The sequence below is a fragment of the Plectropomus leopardus genome, chromosome 7 (genome assembly GCF_008729295.1).
Source record: "Plectropomus leopardus isolate mb chromosome 7, YSFRI_Pleo_2.0, whole genome shotgun sequence".
NCBI lineage: Eukaryota > Metazoa > Chordata > Actinopteri > Perciformes > Serranidae > Plectropomus > Plectropomus leopardus.
The window spans coordinates 25,517,153-25,536,170 of record NC_056469.1 but is presented as its reverse complement, the minus strand read 5'-3'; the positions used below and the strand labels follow the sequence as shown (position 1 = coordinate 25,536,170).

Genomic DNA, 19,018 nt, shown 5'->3' with positions numbered 1-19,018 from the left:
TTCTGTATTAAAGTCATGTTATGCATTTGTGTCAACCAGCCCCCTCACAGGGTTTGTTGGTAAAATGTTTAAATTATGAAATAACTAATGTAAATGATCTGAACATTTAATTAAAGCAAAAACCAGAGAACTGGAACATTTAATAGAATGCTTTAAGCAATTTATCGTTATGTCTAATAACTTTTTCCACTGGCCATTCAAAATAATGATTAAAAAAATAACTAGATAAAACATGTTTTTAATCTTAGTTTAAATCTCTCAAAATAAAGTTACAGTTGCAACTCTTAATTTACAATTATGTGTACAGTATATGTCCTCTTGAAAGAATTTAGACATTTTCAGCCAGAGGAAATATTTAACCCTTTACTTAAGTAGATGTAGCAAGGCTGCAAAATATAGTATTTAATTATAGGACTGGCATGGTATTGGAATTTTTATTACATGATTATCGTGGGCATAAGAGGTCATGATAACAATATTATCATGATAACTATAGAAACATTTAAAAAAAGAGAAAATAAATAAAGGCATCCGTCAAATTAATCTTTAAATTTGTTTATTGGGCATTTTGTCTGTTTTTACTTTCAAAATGTGAACGTAGGGAGTTGCAGAGAGTCTGTGACAATAACTGCACTAAATCATACAAAAAGAGAAATTACACTTAATGGATAGTGAAAAGGCAACCAGATGGCGTTGGGGGAGGGAGACAAAGCGAGACCGGAAAGAAAAGGAAATGATTTAAAAGGTGCTGAATTATTTACACAATATTATCATAATATGTGTATTATTAACATGATATCAATATTTTATTTTTAAACAAGATTTAGTTTGACTGCTGGTCACACAGACAATTTCCCATAAAATTCAGTGTTGACTGTCGGACCTGATAGAAGCTGTGTGAAGTCTTGTCGATCACCGGTGCCGGATGTAGCACTTTCAGTGCATTTTATTGCATTTATCACAAATCAAGAGCTATCAAGACATCAACACAAATAAACAACTTGGCTAACAAACAATAATAAATAACAAACAATAAAATAAGCAAATGTTGTTATCCCTTTCTTATTTATTCTTTTTTGTACCCCAGATGGCTTCTGCTTTTTCATTTTCTCTTACTCTATACCCATAAATGCTTTGTCATATTTGATAATCGCTGATTAACTAGATGGACGAGAGCTGGTACCCTTCATACAGATCAGCTGTCATATCTTTAGATCATTTTCCACCTATAGGAAGATAATAATAATAATAAACTTTATTTATGCAGCACCTTAAAACACAGTTACAACGTGCTTTACAGTAAAACTAAACACATTTAAGACACAAGGAGAATTAATTAAACTAAAACAACATAAATGTCACTGAAATATAGAAAAACTAAAATTAAGATAATAAATGAGAATTAAAATCTATAAGATGGCAATAAAAGATAATGACTCAGACAGCCTTATACCGGTCGTTCCTCAGCCTCGCGGCCCTGATTTCAAAAGCTCTGTCCCCTTCGGTCTTCAGCCTGGACTGACAAAAGACCTCTGCACAAGGATCTCAAATTGCACAAGGGTTCATAAGGGATTTCAAGGTCTGAAATGTAATCTGGAAACAGGCCATGAAGAGCCTTAAAAGTAATCAATAAGATCTTAAAATTAGTCCCTAAAACAGACAGGGAGCCAATGTAAAGGATAAACCGGTGTGATGTGACTGTTGTCCTACAAACATCTGCCACTTCTGATCACGCTGCAACATTTTGTGCCACTTTAAAGAAAAAATAAAACCTTACTTGAGTCTTAGCCTGAAGTAATTTTGCAAAATTGTCTTCCTCATTTCAGGCCAAGACTCAGAAGAAGACTGATCTGACACGTGTGCCTACGTGTGACAGATCAGACCAAGATGTTTGTGCAGCCAGCCTCACTTTTGGCTTGGTCAGCAGTGATATGTTTTGAAATTGAGACTCTAAAATAATGAAGAGACAAATTAATGTTTTATGTTACAAACTTTAACATTTGACATCAGTTTTCTTGTGCTGCGTTCAGATGCTTTTCACAAACCGTTTAACCCTTTGAAACCTGAGAAAACTGGTTGATTTCCAAAGCAACTTGACAAGAAATGTCCCACAAATTTCAAGATGAGAAAATGATGTCAAATTTAGTAGGAAAATGGGGGGGGGGTTAGAAAAATATCACAAAAATAGGGGAAAATGTCCAGAAAACTGTATTTGTAATTGCTGTAGTTGTATATTTAGAATCATGTTACAGAAAAATAATTCATTTGTAAAAAAGAAAAAAAAATGTGAGCACTTTTTGGGGACTATTTTTGCTTATTTTCAGGTAACTCCCTTGTCCCAAGTCTTGTTAAGTTGCTCATTGAAATCAAACCAATTGTTGTTTCAAAGGAATAAACAACATCTCTATATCACCAAAAAAAGCCATTTAGTCTTGAGTAAGTTGTTGAGCACACAGAGCTGCTCTGTGACAAAACCCCACAGCATGAGGATGGGCGATATTGTATAAGCCACATTAAGGCTATACAGTGCCAGTGGGAGTGGACAACTGTGCTTTTAAATGAAATGAAAAGGCGAAATTTGTCTTCATATAATTCACAGCTCGAGACCATCTGAGTGCAGAGTTATATCACAGCGTACCTGCTGGATCCTCGCAGTGAGGTGAGGGCTATGGAGCTCATATTTAAAACCTCCTGTGAATACATTTATTGCACTGAGATGTATGAAGGCTTAAATAAAAGAGCAGATGGCGACATTGTACTGATACAGAAATAAATTTTACAGGAGGCACTCAAAGGGCACGAAAAATATTATGTTTGATTTCTGGCTGCCACTGATGCAGTACAATCATTGTAATTTGCACATTTCACCACCAGGAGGTTCAGTGGCTCCTCAGCTCTGAGACAAAACCTGCATGAAGCCTTCACTCCAAATAATTTAATAAGCTGCCCACACTGTCCAACACCTGTCACCTTCTATGTTAATGCTTTATATATCTGCTGAGTTAAACCCCATTTTCCACAATTTATGCTCACTTCATGACACCGACTGTCAACAAGAAAGACTGCAAAATTGCTGTAAAAGACAAATTAATATTCAAATTGCAAATATATGTGTGTTAGTCGAGGCTTTCAGGGTCTTTGATGGTCCTGAGTAAAAGATTTTGAGTCCTACATGCTATGATTAGCATCCTAACCTCGGCATGATTACCATCCTTACATATCAGAGAGGCAGCGAGCTCAAATTATTCACATCGCTGTGATTATAATGACTGAATCAAATCTAGGATGTTTGTGATGATAACACGATGATTCAGCCTGAGGTTAAGTTCCTGAGTTCCCCACCACTTTTCTCACAGCTCCGTCTCTATCTGTAAAGATTTATTAATCATCATATTGATCTGGTGATGGAGTTTGTTGATGTGTGGCTAAGATGTGTTGTTAGGAGAGAGGAACAGCAGCAGAGATGCCATTGAAAAAGAAGTCCTTCAAAGCTTAAATACCTTGAGAAAGTTTGTTGACTTTTGTTGTTGTAACTATTACAATACATTTTGAAACAGTCAGAGTTATGGATGTGTGCCTGATAGGCCAAAGTGAATGAAATTACAAGTTCTTATTTCATGGAGAACTTCTTGTTAAAACGAATCAGTATTATAGCTTTTATCTTTACAGCAACAAATGGGACTGAAAACAGAGATTACTGTAAGTAAACTGGATGTGGTGTAGATGGACGTGTTATATCCCCTCTGAATAAAATGTACTTTGGTGGTGATATTAATCACAATCAATATATATCATTCCCCAATACACATATATTTTGCATACATTTACATTAAATATATATTTATTCATTCTGAATGGCTGTATAAAAAAAAAAACCAAATGTTTAAACGTAGGGGTCCATGCCCCTGCTACAAAAACCTTCCACCAAACGATCAAATTAAACTAAACATGTATATCAGAGATTATGCAGAGCTCATTGTAGCTACTTTTACAGTGGTGTGAGTTTTTATGCAAGTATTTGTGCATTTCTGCATAAGCTCATGGTGTAAATGTCTTTAATTTTGTCTAATTAAAAGTGCTCATGGTTTTATTAGGGGAGACAAATGCACTTGTTCTAAATATTGAGGCGGGCATGTCCCCTGCATCCCCCCTGAAATTTACTCCAATTTAAATGTGTATTCTTTTATGGCATAATTCAAAATATGACCATTTTTTTAACCCTAATTATTCAGATACTCAATAACTAACACATTTTTAAAACCTATGCTGTATATTTATTCAGTATAGCCAAAAGGCTATAATTCCAGTGGTGGAGTCAAGTTCATTTACTCAGACACTGTACTGTACAATTCTGTGTTATACTTAAGTATTTGGCTTTTAACTGATAATAATCTATTTTGACTACAGTGATAACACTTTAATGCATCAATAATTACAATAAAAGAATATGTATTTTTCTGAAGACGCACTTTCTATTGTGTACTTTTACTTTTTGTACTTTAAGTATAGCCTTTAACAGATGCAGCACTACAGCAATAACACATTAATAATAAAACAATATGTGTTTTTCTGAAATGGGTCATTCTGCATGATGCGTACTTTTACTTTTTGTACTTAAAGTAGCTTTTACGAGATGCAACATACAGCAATAACAAATGCATCAAAAATTATAATAAAATAATGTGATTTGCTAAAATGGGTCACTCTGCACAATGTTTACTTTTACTTTTTGTACTTTACAAGTTGCAGCAATGGCACATTAATTAATCAATAATTCTAATAAAATAATAATGCATAATGCTTACTTTTACTTTTTGTACTTTAAGTATATTTTGATGCTACTATTTTTGTACTTTTACTCGAGTAAAATTTCGAATGCAAAACTGTAACAGAGTATTTCATTTCTGCAGTATTACTACTTTTACTCAAGTGCTCTAAAATATATTCAAATTTTGCGTATAACAGGCCTATAAGACATTAGCCATTATCATCCTGGGGAAAGTCTCCAGTCTTCACTGAGGATGGGTTACTTTTGATAAAACCGGCAGGGTTGTGGAAGTGGACTGGGCACTAATAATATGATTGATCACCTTTTGTGAAAGAGGATTAACCTTTTTTTTTCACAAACAGTGAATCCGCTGTGAGCCCTACACAGCCGCCCGTGAGCCCCGCTCGTGCTACCCGGAAATATTACAAGGGCCGGAAAGGACCGATGTTAAGGGAGCACACGTCACTCACTTTTGCCCAAAATATATTATCAACGACCATCAAATTTTTCCTGAGGCCGTCGAAATCTTTTGCAAAAGCTCCCCGACGGCGCAAACGGTCGTAACCGAATAGCGAGGAGGCGGCTGCGGCTGATTTCTGGTGGGAACCGTGTAAGTGTTGAGCCTGCTCAGCATCAGTGAAAATGGCTCTGGCTAACGACTGGAAAACAGCACGCAGAAATGGAAGCGGACGATAGCTAGCTAGGCGGTTAGAAGAAGGCGTGACAGGCCTCATCCATCTGCAACTCTGCAACCGGAGGCGTGTAGGTAAACATTTGCCGAATATAGGTTATGTATATGCTAACGCTAGCGTCGTGATGTTAACGGTAGTCGGCATGCTTTTAATAAAGTGGTTTGCAAAGATGGCTAACGTTAGCTCGTGTGGGGTTTCTAGATTGCGTGTGGCACCAAATGGCTAAACACGCCGAGCCTGTGTAAAATATGATGCTAAGGAGAACCGTGAAGTTTCGCATGCAAGCGCGTCCAATGTTTTTCTTTTTTTTTTCTTCCAAATGTTAGCCAATACTATTACAGGATGCCTCCTCGAGTGCATCCGTTATTACTTGCGCCTGTAAGATACTGCTAATGTTTACATTGTGCAGCGGGAGGGACACTGGTGTTAATTTTAGCATTTCTGCCCTTTCTTTGCAGGATTGGTGATTTAGACTAAAATGAGAGGCAGACAAATGTGCGAAAGATTATCTTCCTCATCTGCCAGGGGAGCTCACTCCCCGCTTGGTTCATCGCATCGATTAGAGGAAACGGTAAGATATAACGAGGTGAGCAAAGTGAGTGATTTTACCGTAGGCAGTGCACTTTCTGCCTTTTCAGAAGTACAATTTCTAATGCCAACAACAACTTACCTCTATGTAGTAAAAGACTAATGGATAACGCAACAGTTAAATGATCTATTCTCCTTTTTTTGGCTACAACAAGTCGGTATAAGTGGATTAATTTATTTAAATTGTACAGGTTTATCATGTTGTTCTTGGTGGTTGTTCAGGGGAGTTTCTAGGATTTGAGGACCTTTTGTAAAGAGGGGGGTCTGTGGGGATCATTCCACCATTTTTTTTCCATGAACAGGCTCTATTATGCTGCTAGTTAACTCACCTTATAGATACACTTTAACCCTGTGAAACCTGAATTGACATAAGTTTTAGAAGCTTTCAGATGTCTTTTTATAAGTATTTAAACTTTAATCCCTGAGCACGTTGGTTTAATTTCTTTTAAGAACATAGGAAAAAGGCTATGAGCAACTTGGTAAGAAATATTTCACAAGTTGCAAGAAATCAGTAAATTTAGAAAATAGTTGTTGTTTTGTAAAACAAACAAAAAAGGAGAAAAGTATTTATCTATCTAAAATTATGTTACATACACATTATTATAGTTTTTAAGCGATAAAAAATTATCAGGTCATTTCCTGTTTCCGTTTGTTATTTTTTCAACTTTCTTTTTTTGTTTTCCTTTTTTGTTTGTTTGGTTTTTTTTTATAAATATCTTGCTAATTTTGGGGTAATTTCTTTAGTTGCTTCCTGTGTTTTTGGCCTTTATTAGATAGGACAGCTTTAGCGTGAAAGGGGGAAATGCAGCAAAGGACTGAGGGTGGACTCGAACATGGCCGCTGTGGAAAGGACATGGCCTTTGTATATGGTGCCCCAACAGTATGAGATGGTATAATCGCCTTTAAGAAAATATTGCCGTGTCATGGTGTCCACAATTACAGAAGTATCAAATATTAACAAATATTTTATTACCATGTAAAACTTGAAACCAATATGTATAAATGAAAGTGTGTAAAAAGCCTTCCTTTTGAAAAAAAACTAAAATAAAGTTGAGTTGCATTTTTATTATCAATACTAAAGATAAGCAAATTTGCATGGTATGATAACCGTCAATTTCTTTCCCATTGTATACCGTGAAATTGGTATACCATTGCAACCCCAGTAATGAGTAAAAACAGAATACTTTACTATTGTTATTTATCAAAAATGTATTGTGTCGAGTTTAAAAAATATGCCTACACAGTGGTGTAATGTAAAACATTTGGGGCTGAATCCTTGGATGCCAAACCTAACAACACCAATGGTAGTTGGGTTTAGATTAAACATAATCCACTTTAACATCACTGCACATACATATATAACAAAAACAGTTTAGTGTAGTTAAAACCAGATATAAATAAAAATGAGTCAATGCACAAGATGAATTATAATCAGTATGGAGAATGTGCAGTTTCACAGGATGTGTCTTGATATCTGCTGGCCAGTCATCCTCTTGACCTACTTTAAGGGTCTGCACAGCACCTGATACTCTGTAATTATCCCCCAATCTGCCCACTCAGGTGATTGACCACTATGAATATTCTTTTCAGATTATTTATGAATCAAAAACAATCCCATATAGAGTATTTCAACATTATGTGAATTGGTTTTCGGCTAAGAATGAAACTGATGGTTGTTTAAATGTATACTATGCAGGATTTTCCTAAATGTACAATGTACAGATAAGAGTTGCAGCAGTATATCTGTTTCAAAGTATACCATAAAAATTGAAGGTTATCATGCTGTGTGCATTTGCTTATCTACGTTATGGAAAAAAAGGCAACTGGTTGGAAACTCAAACCAGCATGAGCACATTATGTGCACATAATAAAAAAAAAACACTTCTGTTTTCGTTCACCGGTAATTTTGTCATAAGATATACCGTGATACCATTCAACTGTGATATTTTCTGATATGGTCGTTGTTGTGCCTTAAAAATATCATAATGTTGCACCCTTAAATAGACTCTTACAGAAGTTATTCCCCTCAATCATCACTTTTGCCCACTAGAAGCATGTAGGAATATAATTATTCCGCAAAGACTCTGCCCTTTGTCTGTATTTTCATCTGTTTTTCTTTTTTTCTTGTGCTCGGGCCATTCTTGGGTGTGTACCCCCGCAGCGCTCAGGTGAGGTCGGGGCTTTATAAAAAGGTAGCAAACAGTTGCCAGACTGTAAGCACAAGGCATCCAAGAGAAACAGTGCCAAAAAATGCAAAAATAGTGAGGAGAAACGGCACAAAGTGAATCTGGGGTTGGTTTTTAACTTTCACTTGTGAAAAACAGTAACCAAGAATCCTGCATGTAATACTTTTAAAATACTGGACAGTAGCCTTTATGACTATGTGGTAACAAATACATTCAAACAAAAATGACAAAAAAAGTCAGTGGTGATAGATAATATGGTGAGTATGAGGCTAGAATTTGATGTTCTGCTAGCACAAAATGTAGACCAGAAAACTGTAAATTTTATTGTGATAATAACTCCAAGTCATGATTTGCAGAATTATGACAGCACAGATGGTAAAATGTAGCAGGGACGCCACCAGTGTAAGTAGAGCCGATAAAATACAAATAATCAGTTATGTACACACACCTGCATTTAACCAAAAGCGAGACATCTGCTGTCTGGTGTGGTTTTCACTCAACACTGCTAAATCTTTCTATATTCTGTCTCTACCTCTTCCTCCATAAACATTTGTTAGGCTACTTGCAGAGATAGCCTTGTATAATGTATTATAACCTATACATCACAGAACAGCTGCAGCATATAGGGGTAAATGGGTCAAGTCTATAATATTATCGCAAATTGGGTCACATTCTCGAAGTAGATTTGTTAAATAAAAAAGGTCACTGCTAATTTACCTTCATGGACAGCTTTATGCACAGACAGTAAGAGTGCTGAGTAACGGTAAAGTAACGTTTGCCTCCTTAGGAAAGATGAATCTAATGATTAAAAGAATTGTCATTCACTTCTGGTTGTGCTGCAATCCAGCAAAACCACGCTGTGGTAAGTTATTAAAAAACGTAAAAGGTTGCATATGTTTATTAACATGTTAAAGTGACTGTAATAGTCAAAATTTGCTAACTGAAATTATTTAAATTTATATTCCCTTATCTAACATATTGGTCACAATGCACACTTAAACTGAGGGACTAATTGTCTCACAATACTAAGCAAGCTTTGGTAGGTTGATTGCATTATGGAAAAAGAAACTAGGGATAAAAGAAGAAGAAGAAGAAGAAGTTCCCTTCTAGACATGTTTAAAAAAATACTCTAATACTAATATTTTGTGTAACATGGTTTTCCCTCATAAAAAGGAAAAGAGAAAAAAATAAACTCTGAAGAGGTATGGAAGCAGATATACTGTTTCTGTGTAATTGAGAAATTGATCTGGCATCACTGCCTGCCTTCGTTCGCTGCTTGTGCTAGGCCATATACAGGTTTGAGTCTCAGTCAGACTCATGACGAGTCTTTTTGGCCCCAAAATCGGCAACTAGCAGATTTATCAGAATGGTAAGTGTAGCTAGTATTACTTAATTTTTTTATGTGGTTTGTTATCTTGTAACTGGCAGTGGTTGACACGACATCAGTGGTTGTGAAACATACAATAATGTCTGATGTTACACTGTGTTCATGCTGTTTTATTGATATAATGTAATTATAAACCAGAGGTCTAATCAAAGTTTGCAGAAAGATACTTTCTGTCTGGCTGAGATTTTTATGACATGTAAGGACTCACCCTGCACAGGAGGTTTTACCTTTCTTTGCCTGCATTTACAGATTAGACAGTGACTGGCTTTTGAATTTGGGACACACCTCATTTAGTTTGCTTGGTGTACGTTTGAACCTCAGATTTTAGTGTTCAGCACTCATCCTCTTCAGTAGCGTAATGTATTTCTCGAGTGACGAATCTCACAAATCAGTTAAGTCAAGATGCAACATTTTAGGGTACATCAACACAGGAAAAACACATAATTTGTGGAGGGCATCTTTAACATTAAAGATAATAATGTGGTGGTTGAATAAAATTAATTGCATATATAAGAAAAGGCACCTTAAACCTCATTCCTCTTAACTTAATGTCATCATACTCTCTCCAGTCAAATATTGTGATGTACAATCACCATACTGAATCATCATGTCATCTAATGTCAGGTAAATCTCTGTTTCATAATGTTACAGTGCAGACTTTGGTTTCCGTCTTTATAGATTTACATTAAAGAGAAACTCCAGTATTTTTCAACCTGAACCCTATTTTCCCACGTTATGTTTGTATGACTCATGGGAACAACTATTTTTGAAACTGGTCTAGCACTGAGAGAAAAGGCTGCAGCTGGCAGCAACAAAGCAGGCTACAATGTAACCAATCAGGGCAGGTGCACCCCGTCAATTTTGGTCCACTAAAAGTGTTTATTTTTGCCACTAACAGACTCAGATTGTTATTCGGAGTGGCCCCTACAGAGAATTTTTTTCCGCACCTTTTGTTTGATCTGTTTGGTATGTAGCAGAGAAAATTATATTGTGCACAAAAAACAATGAACTTGTTACCACAAGATAACAACTTGTTTGCATTAGATTTTTTTTTTTTTTTTAAATGACCATTTGGGGCATAAGGAGCTCCATAGTTTTGAGTCCAAGTCTTGCTAAAGGAGAAATTTCGTTCTGAAATCTCATGACTTGTTGCCGGAAGAAAAGCTGGAGAGAGAAGTGCAGGTAATAGTTTGTTGTATTGGAGTACAACGATTTCTCTTTGAGCAAGTCTTGGACACAAAACAGAATGGAGCAATTAAAAGCTTTGGCAAAAAAACAATGCAATTTCTTTGTAAGGTTGTTTCCATAATTTTTTAAGACACTCATAATGACAAGCTGAGCCTGTTAGTGACAGAACAAGCACTTTTAATGGACATAAATTGACTGGACGCACCAGCCTGTTCTGCTGCAGCCCTCTCCGTCAATGCTGGACCAATTTCAAAAATGGTTCTTCCCATGAGTCACATAGACACAAAAACACAGGAAATAGCGTCCAGGTTGAAAAATACCAGAGTTCCACTTTAATGGATGGGGAACCTTGTTACAGGTTAAAAGCCTCTCAGCAAGGGACAGTAAGTGAAATTTTATTAAAAGCTATAGTTCTGTTCCTCTCTATGACTTTCACTCTTTGTTAATTTTGTGTTTTCAGCTGTAGGAACGTCTTGGCTGAACACGGATGAGGAAACTTGCTTAGATGAAGGATAATGTCAACGCAGTAACTCTCAAAGGAAACAAGAAGAAGTCATTTGAACTGCTTCTCAATAAAAACTATTCTAAGCAATGTTGAAAATAGGTGGAACTTCTCTACCTGTCTAAAAGACACTTTTACCCTTTGATCATAAACTCATCTTCCAGGCCACTCCGCTCATTTTGGAGTGTGGGCAGTGGATAATCAACAGGGAGTAGCAGCACCAGAAGTAAACTATCTGGAGAGACGAACTTAAGATTTAAGACATTCAAGTAGTTCTGGAACATACAGTAGCATAACGTCACCCTTAGGGTAAAGTTTGGGTTTCACCAGTCAGTGGTGGGATCATTGTTGCCACTCCTAGCACTGGAGGTTCGGCCCTGCACCCCCATGTGCCAGTGAGTGGGAAATGTTCCAATTTGGAAAATACAATCTGGACATTATAGAGATGTTAAGTGGGCACCAAGCCCACCAGTTTAAAGGCCTTGGTTTAGATCGACAACTTCAGCATCAACAGCAAGTGCAACTTCACCAGCATCAACTCCAGCAGCAGCAGCAGCAGCAGGCTGAATCTTCTGGAGCTCTTCTGTCTGGACTTGGCTTGGGCCCCCTGCAGGGGTCAAGAGGTAACGCCTTTTCTGATTCTGCCTCCATTTTTGCCAAGATGAGTGCCCCTCCTCCCCCACCTTTACAACAACAGCCTTCCTCATCTCAGAGCTCTCGTTCAAAGTCAAGCAAGATGAGCAGCAGCAGCTCAAGCCATTCTTCAGGCTACCCACAGTTCCTGCGCTCTTTCCACCCGTCTGAGGCAGCACTAGCACAGGAGCAGTTACACCCAGGTGTAGGTCGCTTTGAGCACTTTGCTGGGGGAAGTAGCAGTAGTGGGAGTGCTGGGGGATTAGGAGGATTAGTAACATCAGCACCTCCACCCCCTCCTCCTCTGCATCCCGGCCTCTCTGTCCCCCAGGCATCATCTGGTCCCTCCTCTTCCTCTCCTTCCCCTTCAACATCTGTGGCCACCTCTAATAACCCCTCTAGCAGCAGTGCAGTCAGCTCATTGGGACACCAGTTGGTTGGGGCCCAGTCTGATGCACGAAGCCTTCACCAACAGTTTAGTTGCATGTTAGCCGCTAATCAGTATTTCCTCTCTGGGGTGCCTGCTAACGCTAGTTTAGAGCAATTTCTGGTACAACAGGGAACCCATAACCACTTAGGAATTGGTTTAAGTCAGACAGGCGGGGAGCCTAGCACTAGCCTCGCTCCGCCTCCCGCTTTGCATTCTTCTCACTCACATGGCCACTCCACTCCCCAGCCACAGCAGGCGACGCAGCAGCCCCAGCAGCAACAGCTTCCACCTCACACTCTTTCTCATCCTCACTCTCATTCCCATCACCACCCGCTCCACCCAGGCTCCCAGCCTTCATCGCTGGGTGGCTTTGACTTTCAGGGCATCCCTGTACTTTCGTCAAATCAGATAGCTTCTCTGATGCAGCAGGAAGCAGGTTTGCCGCTCCCTTTACCACTTCATTTATCTTTATCTAAGGATGACGGTAAAGGGGAAAGCAGTGGAGGTGGGAGTAATAGTAGCAGTGGCAGTAGCAGTAGGAGGAAGAAAGCTATGGCCGGCTATTTGCCACAGAGAAAATCTGATAATAGTAACACTAGCAGCACTGGGCATGGCCACGGCAGCCACAGTGGTAACCCCGCCAATAGTAGTAACGGCGGAGGGCTTGGTCATGGTCAGCCCCCAGCTTTAATTGGAACTGGGGTTGGTTTATCTAATATGAGCGGAGACCCATCATCCCTTCTTGCCTCATCATCTTCATCCTCATCAGTAGTTTCTTCCTCCTCCTCCTCTGCTCCCTCTTCCACTGCTGCCTCAGTACTGGTTACTAATGATTCGCACCTTTCTAAATCTGATAACCAGAGCTCAATGCAACCTAACAACACAGAGTGTGATTCAGAGCCCGTTTATAGCTGCGGAGAGTGTGGCAAAAGCTTCCCTCACCTTTCAAGCCTTCGCAGGCATTTGCGCATGCATGAGCCAACCACGGCAGGTACTAGCAATTCTTCCACTACTGGCCCCAACCCCATTCACATTAAAACGCAGTCTGACCCGAGCCTCCCCCATTCGACCCAAGAAACTCCCCAGTCCTCAACCAATTCTTGTCCTAGCCCTGACAAAATATTTCATTGCCCCGATTGTGGCAAAGGCTTTAAGAAAAAAGGGCACCTCCTGCAACATGGAGTTTTACACTCGTCAGCCCGCCCGTATGGCTGCTCCACCTGCTCTCGGGCTTTTAATCGTAGAGAGTCACTGACACGCCATGAGAAGATACATGAGGAAAAGCCGTTCCGATGTCCCGCCTGTGGTCGTGCCTTCCGTGAGAGCACCTCTCTACTCAACCATGCTGCCTCAGGCACCTGCGGCAAGCCAGGTAGGGGACCCAAACAAAGGGGCAGCAAGACAGGATCTGATGGTGAGGACAGAGTCGGGGGAGGGGATGGAGGAGGTAATGGAGGAGGGGGAACTTATCAGAGCAATAGAGGGGTTATTTATGGGAAAACTGAGGAAGAAGATGGTGTAATCATTGTGGGGGAAGGAGAACCAAAATCAGGTTTAGGATGTGATGGTCTGTTTCAGTCTGGAAGGGGAGGGAATTCAAATGACAGGGACAGAACAGATGCTAAATACCCCACTGACTACTCTCGGAATCGTTACACAGGCTACCATGATGATCATCGTTCTCAAGGTAATCCATCTCCATGCTACTCTGGTGCCTCCCCCTGTGGAAGTGGGATGGCGGGCCCAGCTCTGAGAAAGGCACCCTTGGCCCCAACACTGCATCCACACTCACAGAGCCACAACCAGCACCACCACCCGCAGCAACAGCCCCACCTGCCCCTTTCGTCTCTACTGGATGACTCAGAGGATGATGTCACTAGCTCTGTCAATAATGCAATCTCAGCTATAACAGCAGCTAGTAACAGTGGAAATAGAGGGGATGATAGGGGAGACATCATAGGAGGTCTTCTAGGTGGTCTTGGTTTAGGTCCTCTGGGCTCACCTTCATCTACATCTGGTATGGATAAGAATTTCAGAGGTGGTGGGAGCCAGGAGGCAATGAGCAGCAATCCACAGAATCCTACCGCCAAACCAAAACGTCCTCGCAAACCCAGAGCTAAAAAAGATCCCACTGCTGGTGGACAGCCCCCTAAACGTAGGCAATACACCCCCAGAATGGGGCCCAGTGGCCTCCCACGCACTCACCTCTGCAGCGTCTGTGGTAAGGGATTTGCACGTCGCGAAACCCTACGCAGGCACGACCGCATCCACACCGGAGAGAAGCCGCATCACTGCACTGTTTGTGGAAAGTATTTCCGAGAGGCTTTTCACCTCAGCAAGCATCAAACAGTCCACTCCGGGGCAAAAAATTACAAATGCAGCATCTGTGGGAAAGAGTTCGGTTACTCCCAGAGCCTCAGGAGGCACAGCAAACTCCACCAGAAAGGGGAGATGGAAGAGGTGCCTACGACACCCGCTCCGGAGAACCTCAACAGCTTTAACCCAAACCCTCAATGTAGCGTGGCCCAAGACAGAAGCCAGAACCAAGCACCAAGCACCTCATCCTATTACTCCTACCCTCAAGACGTCAAGCCACAAGACACCAACCCCCAGCCGCAACCTCCACCTCCACCCCAGCCCCAGCCCCCACCTCCGCCTCGCCTCTACACCTGTGCTATTTGTTGGAAGTCCTTCCGCCACCACTTCCACCTGACTGCCCATCACCAGACGGTTCATGAAGGCGGGGGTGAAAAGCTCTTCTGCTGTGAGGTGTGTGGAAAAGCGTTTGCTTACTCCAACAGCCTCACCCGACATAGGCAGTCGCAGCACGGTATGACCCGCCCTGAATCATCAAACCCGCAAGAAGGCAGCAGCGGGTCTGGAGACAACAGAGGTGGAAGCGATGTTAATCAGTCAGCATCAGAGAGCGAGGCTGCTACCAATGCCCTGCTACAGATGGCGCCTTCCACAGAAGGCCACGGAGGGCAGAGTCTTAGTGTTGTCACTCATAGCCACCAACAGCCACCTCCGCAACCACCAGCTGGTTACTCCCCCCTCTTTTACGATGCAGCAGCCCAATCTTCAGCCTCTAATGCTCCAGTTTACTGTCAGCCTCTGCCTCCAAATTCCACAATCATGGCCCCCCAGCACCCGCATTCCCCAGCCGGGGTGAAAGGAGAGCACATATACCCAGCTGGATCCCGTAGCCGTACGCTCCACACCACCGCCCCGTTCCAGCCCCTCACGGAACTGCCCTCCACTGAACATCATCATCTGCATCATCATCATCATACCTCCCACCATCATCTCCATCATCAGCCAGGCACTCAGCCAGAACCTCACCAAAACCTCGACTGCAGTGTCCAGTTAACACACGATGAAATGAGACGACACAAGAAGAAAAAAAAAAAGTCCAACAGGAAAGATTGGAGGGAAAATAAGTGGGAGTCCCAAGATATAGTCAGATTGGATGGCAGCAAAAAGAAGAGAAAGATAAGTTGTACAATAAGAGGGCAGTTGAATAAAAAACAAGGCTCTCTCCGTTTGACAATTAGGCGAGGAGGAGGATCAGGCGGCGGTGGGTATAAGCTTGTCAACACTGGCGGGATGAAGGTGCAGATCCTGTCGTCTCTCAAAGTCCCTGTGAAACGTTTCGGCTGTCCTATATGCCCCAATTCTGTGTTTTCCCGTAAAGCGGGACTGCTAATCCACATGGCAGTTAAACACCCACAGAAAGCCTTGACCACTCAGGAGCGGCTAAGGTGCAGCGTATGTGGGAAGCAGTCTCACAGGCCTTTGGCAGCTTTCATCCATCGGGCCTCCCATCGCGCCAAAGGGACTTTCTCCTGCCGGCGCTGCTCCATGCGCTTCTGGAATGCCACACTGCTCTACAGGCACAAGGTGTCCTGCCGCCGCAGGGCTAAAGGACTGCACCGAGGAGACGCTAACAGGCTGAAGCTTTCAAAAAGACAAGGAGAGAAACAGCCCCGAGACAGTCAGGGGGAGATGCCATACCTACAGGGACCATACAGATACTGAGCGTCCTGGTAGCTGAGACAAATGGCGTACCAGAGGGATATCTCAGATCTAAAATGGGAAGGTGAGAAATAAAAGGGACTTGAAAAGGCATTTTCTGTCTTTTAGGAGAATTTGCCTCATGTCTCTGTTGACATCTACTCTGCTGACTATTAGAATGAGTGTGTTAACAACTACTGTAGAGCATCCTATAAAATATCACCAGAAACTCTTCCAGATTATACTGGAAGGCGTTTTCAAAGACGTGACTGTTTCCATAGGTTCATTAACCCCTTAAGTGCATTGACACTATGCTTGACTGACACTGTGCAGTTACTAGACAAGTTTAGGTGAAATGACCTGCTAATGTATCTCTCTCTTCCCCATAACTAGACTCCCTGCTACACCTCCTTGCTGTATGATAAACGTCTCTGCTGTGTACTTTGTCTTGTTGTTGTTCACTTAGAGGCTCTGAGGATTTTTTAAAAATGTAAAGTGCATTTATTAGGAGTAGGGACATGGGGACAAAGACTTTTGTTGATAGTTTGTCAGTGCATGTTTGTTCTCTGGTCAAGTTTTTGCTGAGGTTGTGAAATCACTCCTACAGTATGTGATGGTTTATTCAGTATATCCCCTGAAGTTTGTAGTGTTAAACTTGATTTGAAGGTTGCTCTATATTCCCTAGTGATTGAATCACATATAGATACAATGTCAAAGTGGCTGGTAATTAGCATTTCAAGGATCCCTCTCCTGCCAAAATGAAGAAACTTACAACAAGCCTTGCTTAGTATGTTCACTTGACTTCATTTATTTGAGATATTCCTAGCTTTTATACCAAGAGATTGAAAACAGGTTAAACAAGTGGACTGTAACACATGTTTATCTCATGTTATTTGTATGCTCTTTTTAGCAGTGATTATTTCTACAGTACTTCACAGTGTGTTAAGGACAAGGACCTATCATAATAGAAACAAATGTAATATTCCATGTATTTATGTGTGTAACCCAATCAGTCTTCATGCCAATCTTATACTTAACCCCTTCAACCTTTTACTTTTTGCTGAGTTGCAATCATGTTCTTACTGTCAAGCCTTTTATTTCTTCTAAAGAAAATATGTTTAAAGTACATTTTTTGTCACTTTATTCACATATGAAATGTTCATACCCCTGTCAAGCCTTGCTTTTTTTTTCTTCTAAAGAAAAATGATAGTTTTAGTAGATTTCTATCACATTATTTACTGAGAAGTCAGTAGTTGATTATATTTCAGCAATGAATAAACCTTAAGTGTAATCATTTGTTTTCCTTTCATTTCCTGTTCAAAGCGCTGCAATCTCCAGAAGATGGTACAAACTGCTAGTCACCAGTAAGTTGTAACTGTTACCAAAGTCAGTATTGAAGTTTTACAGTTATACTTAGCTTTATGTCCTTATGAATTTCATATCACTCTGTGGATTCAGTGGATTTCAGGATGTAGTTAATACAATAAGTTGCATTTAAGGAATTAGGTTTACCAATGTTATTGGCCAGATTACTCCAGGGTAAGGGACTGTACATTATTTATCAGAGTTGGGTGTGGCTGAGGTGTGACTTTGTGTTTTTCTGTTTGATTGTTTTTTTTATCATGACCCTCCCAGAGCTACAAATATTTTTTCCTTGAGTGACTCGGCAAAAGTTAATGACCCCCCCTTTGCCATAAATAACCATATTTCACTTTCTGGCTCTGACAAAGGGTGTGAATTTGGAGATTTTCAAAGAAAACATGCTTTTCAAGGCCACCTGCGATTTGGAGGTATTTCAATTAAATACAAAATACTAATAATTTAAAATTAAATCTCCCTCCTCTAAGCCAAATTAAAAAACACTCCTCAGTGCTTTAAGATTTATTTGAAGTGCCCGCCCCACTTTGCACCACCCCTTCCCTCTCATAAATAATGAACAGTCCCTAATGAATCGTTTTCAATACTTAAAATTCACAGTATACTATCAATATACTTGAAATAAATGGCTGTGTAAAACGTCTCACTCCTAGCTCCACAAGGTGGCAGTAAGCAACTCATTTACTGTACTCCTGGCCTGGTGTGGATGAGTGTGGCAGTCACATGGATTGTGCACTGATGGGGGGTGGACTGAGTGTTGTATGACTGTGTGAATTATGTGCCTGTCTGCTGTTTACTACAAGATTAATGCCAAAAAGTAAACAAAATGCTCCAGTATCAGTCTGTAATCTCGCAGCATGCATAGAGATAGAGAGAATTCGGTTTAAGGGTGTAAATAAATGCATGTAATTTTGCATTTATGTGAACTAAACGTGTACAGAATTTGAGCATTAGATCATTTGTCACTGTCAGTCAATTTGATGGTCACATAAAATCATAAGAATATGATTTTAGTAAATTGCAGTCTGTCAGTTCCATCTATTTGTATTGTCAAAACAGTGTAATAATAATAAATATAGGCCTAAAATCCTTTCAGATTAGTGATTTAATGATAGAAAAATATAAAACCGTGAAGTCTGTGACTTATAAAAGTGACACCAGCCACATTTGAGTAGTTTAGTTACAGTTAGACCTTGAAGTGATTGAGTTTAAAATCCATCTATCTTGCATTCAAACCTACTCATATCTACTGT

General features: G+C 40.4%; 1 protein-coding gene across 3 annotated transcripts; it reads left to right on the top strand.

Annotated features, from left to right (window-relative positions):
* The first annotated feature begins 5,181 nt into the window (after nt 1–5,181).
* On the top strand, nt 5,182–18,433 carry si:dkeyp-69b9.6. 3 transcript variants are annotated; one of them, XM_042489449.1, is made up of 4 exons: nt 5,182–5,378; nt 5,919–6,031; nt 11,270–13,746; nt 14,035–18,433. In XM_042489449.1, exons 3-4 carry the CDS (start codon nt 11,718–11,720, stop codon nt 16,410–16,412), a joined length of 4,407 nt encoding a protein of 1,468 aa, XP_042345383.1. In that variant the 5' UTR covers nt 5,182–5,378; nt 5,919–6,031; nt 11,270–11,717; the 3' UTR covers nt 16,413–18,433. The 3 variants fall into 3 exon arrangements, with proteins under 3 accessions (XP_042345383.1, XP_042345384.1, XP_042345382.1); XM_042489450.1 differs by having other exon boundaries at nt 5,182–5,530; XM_042489448.1 differs by having other exon boundaries at nt 5,182–5,534.
* Nucleotides 18,434–19,018: the final 585 nt, after the last annotated feature.

Coding starts and splice junctions, on each gene's coding strand:
- si:dkeyp-69b9.6 (XM_042489449.1), top strand. CDS start 11,718: ATGTTCCAATTTGGAAAATACAATCTGGACATTATAGAGATGTTAAGT. Junction 13,747..14,034: donor AGGCACCTGCGGCAAGCCAG/GTAGGGGACCCA, acceptor ATCGTTACACAG/GCTACCATGATGATCATCGT.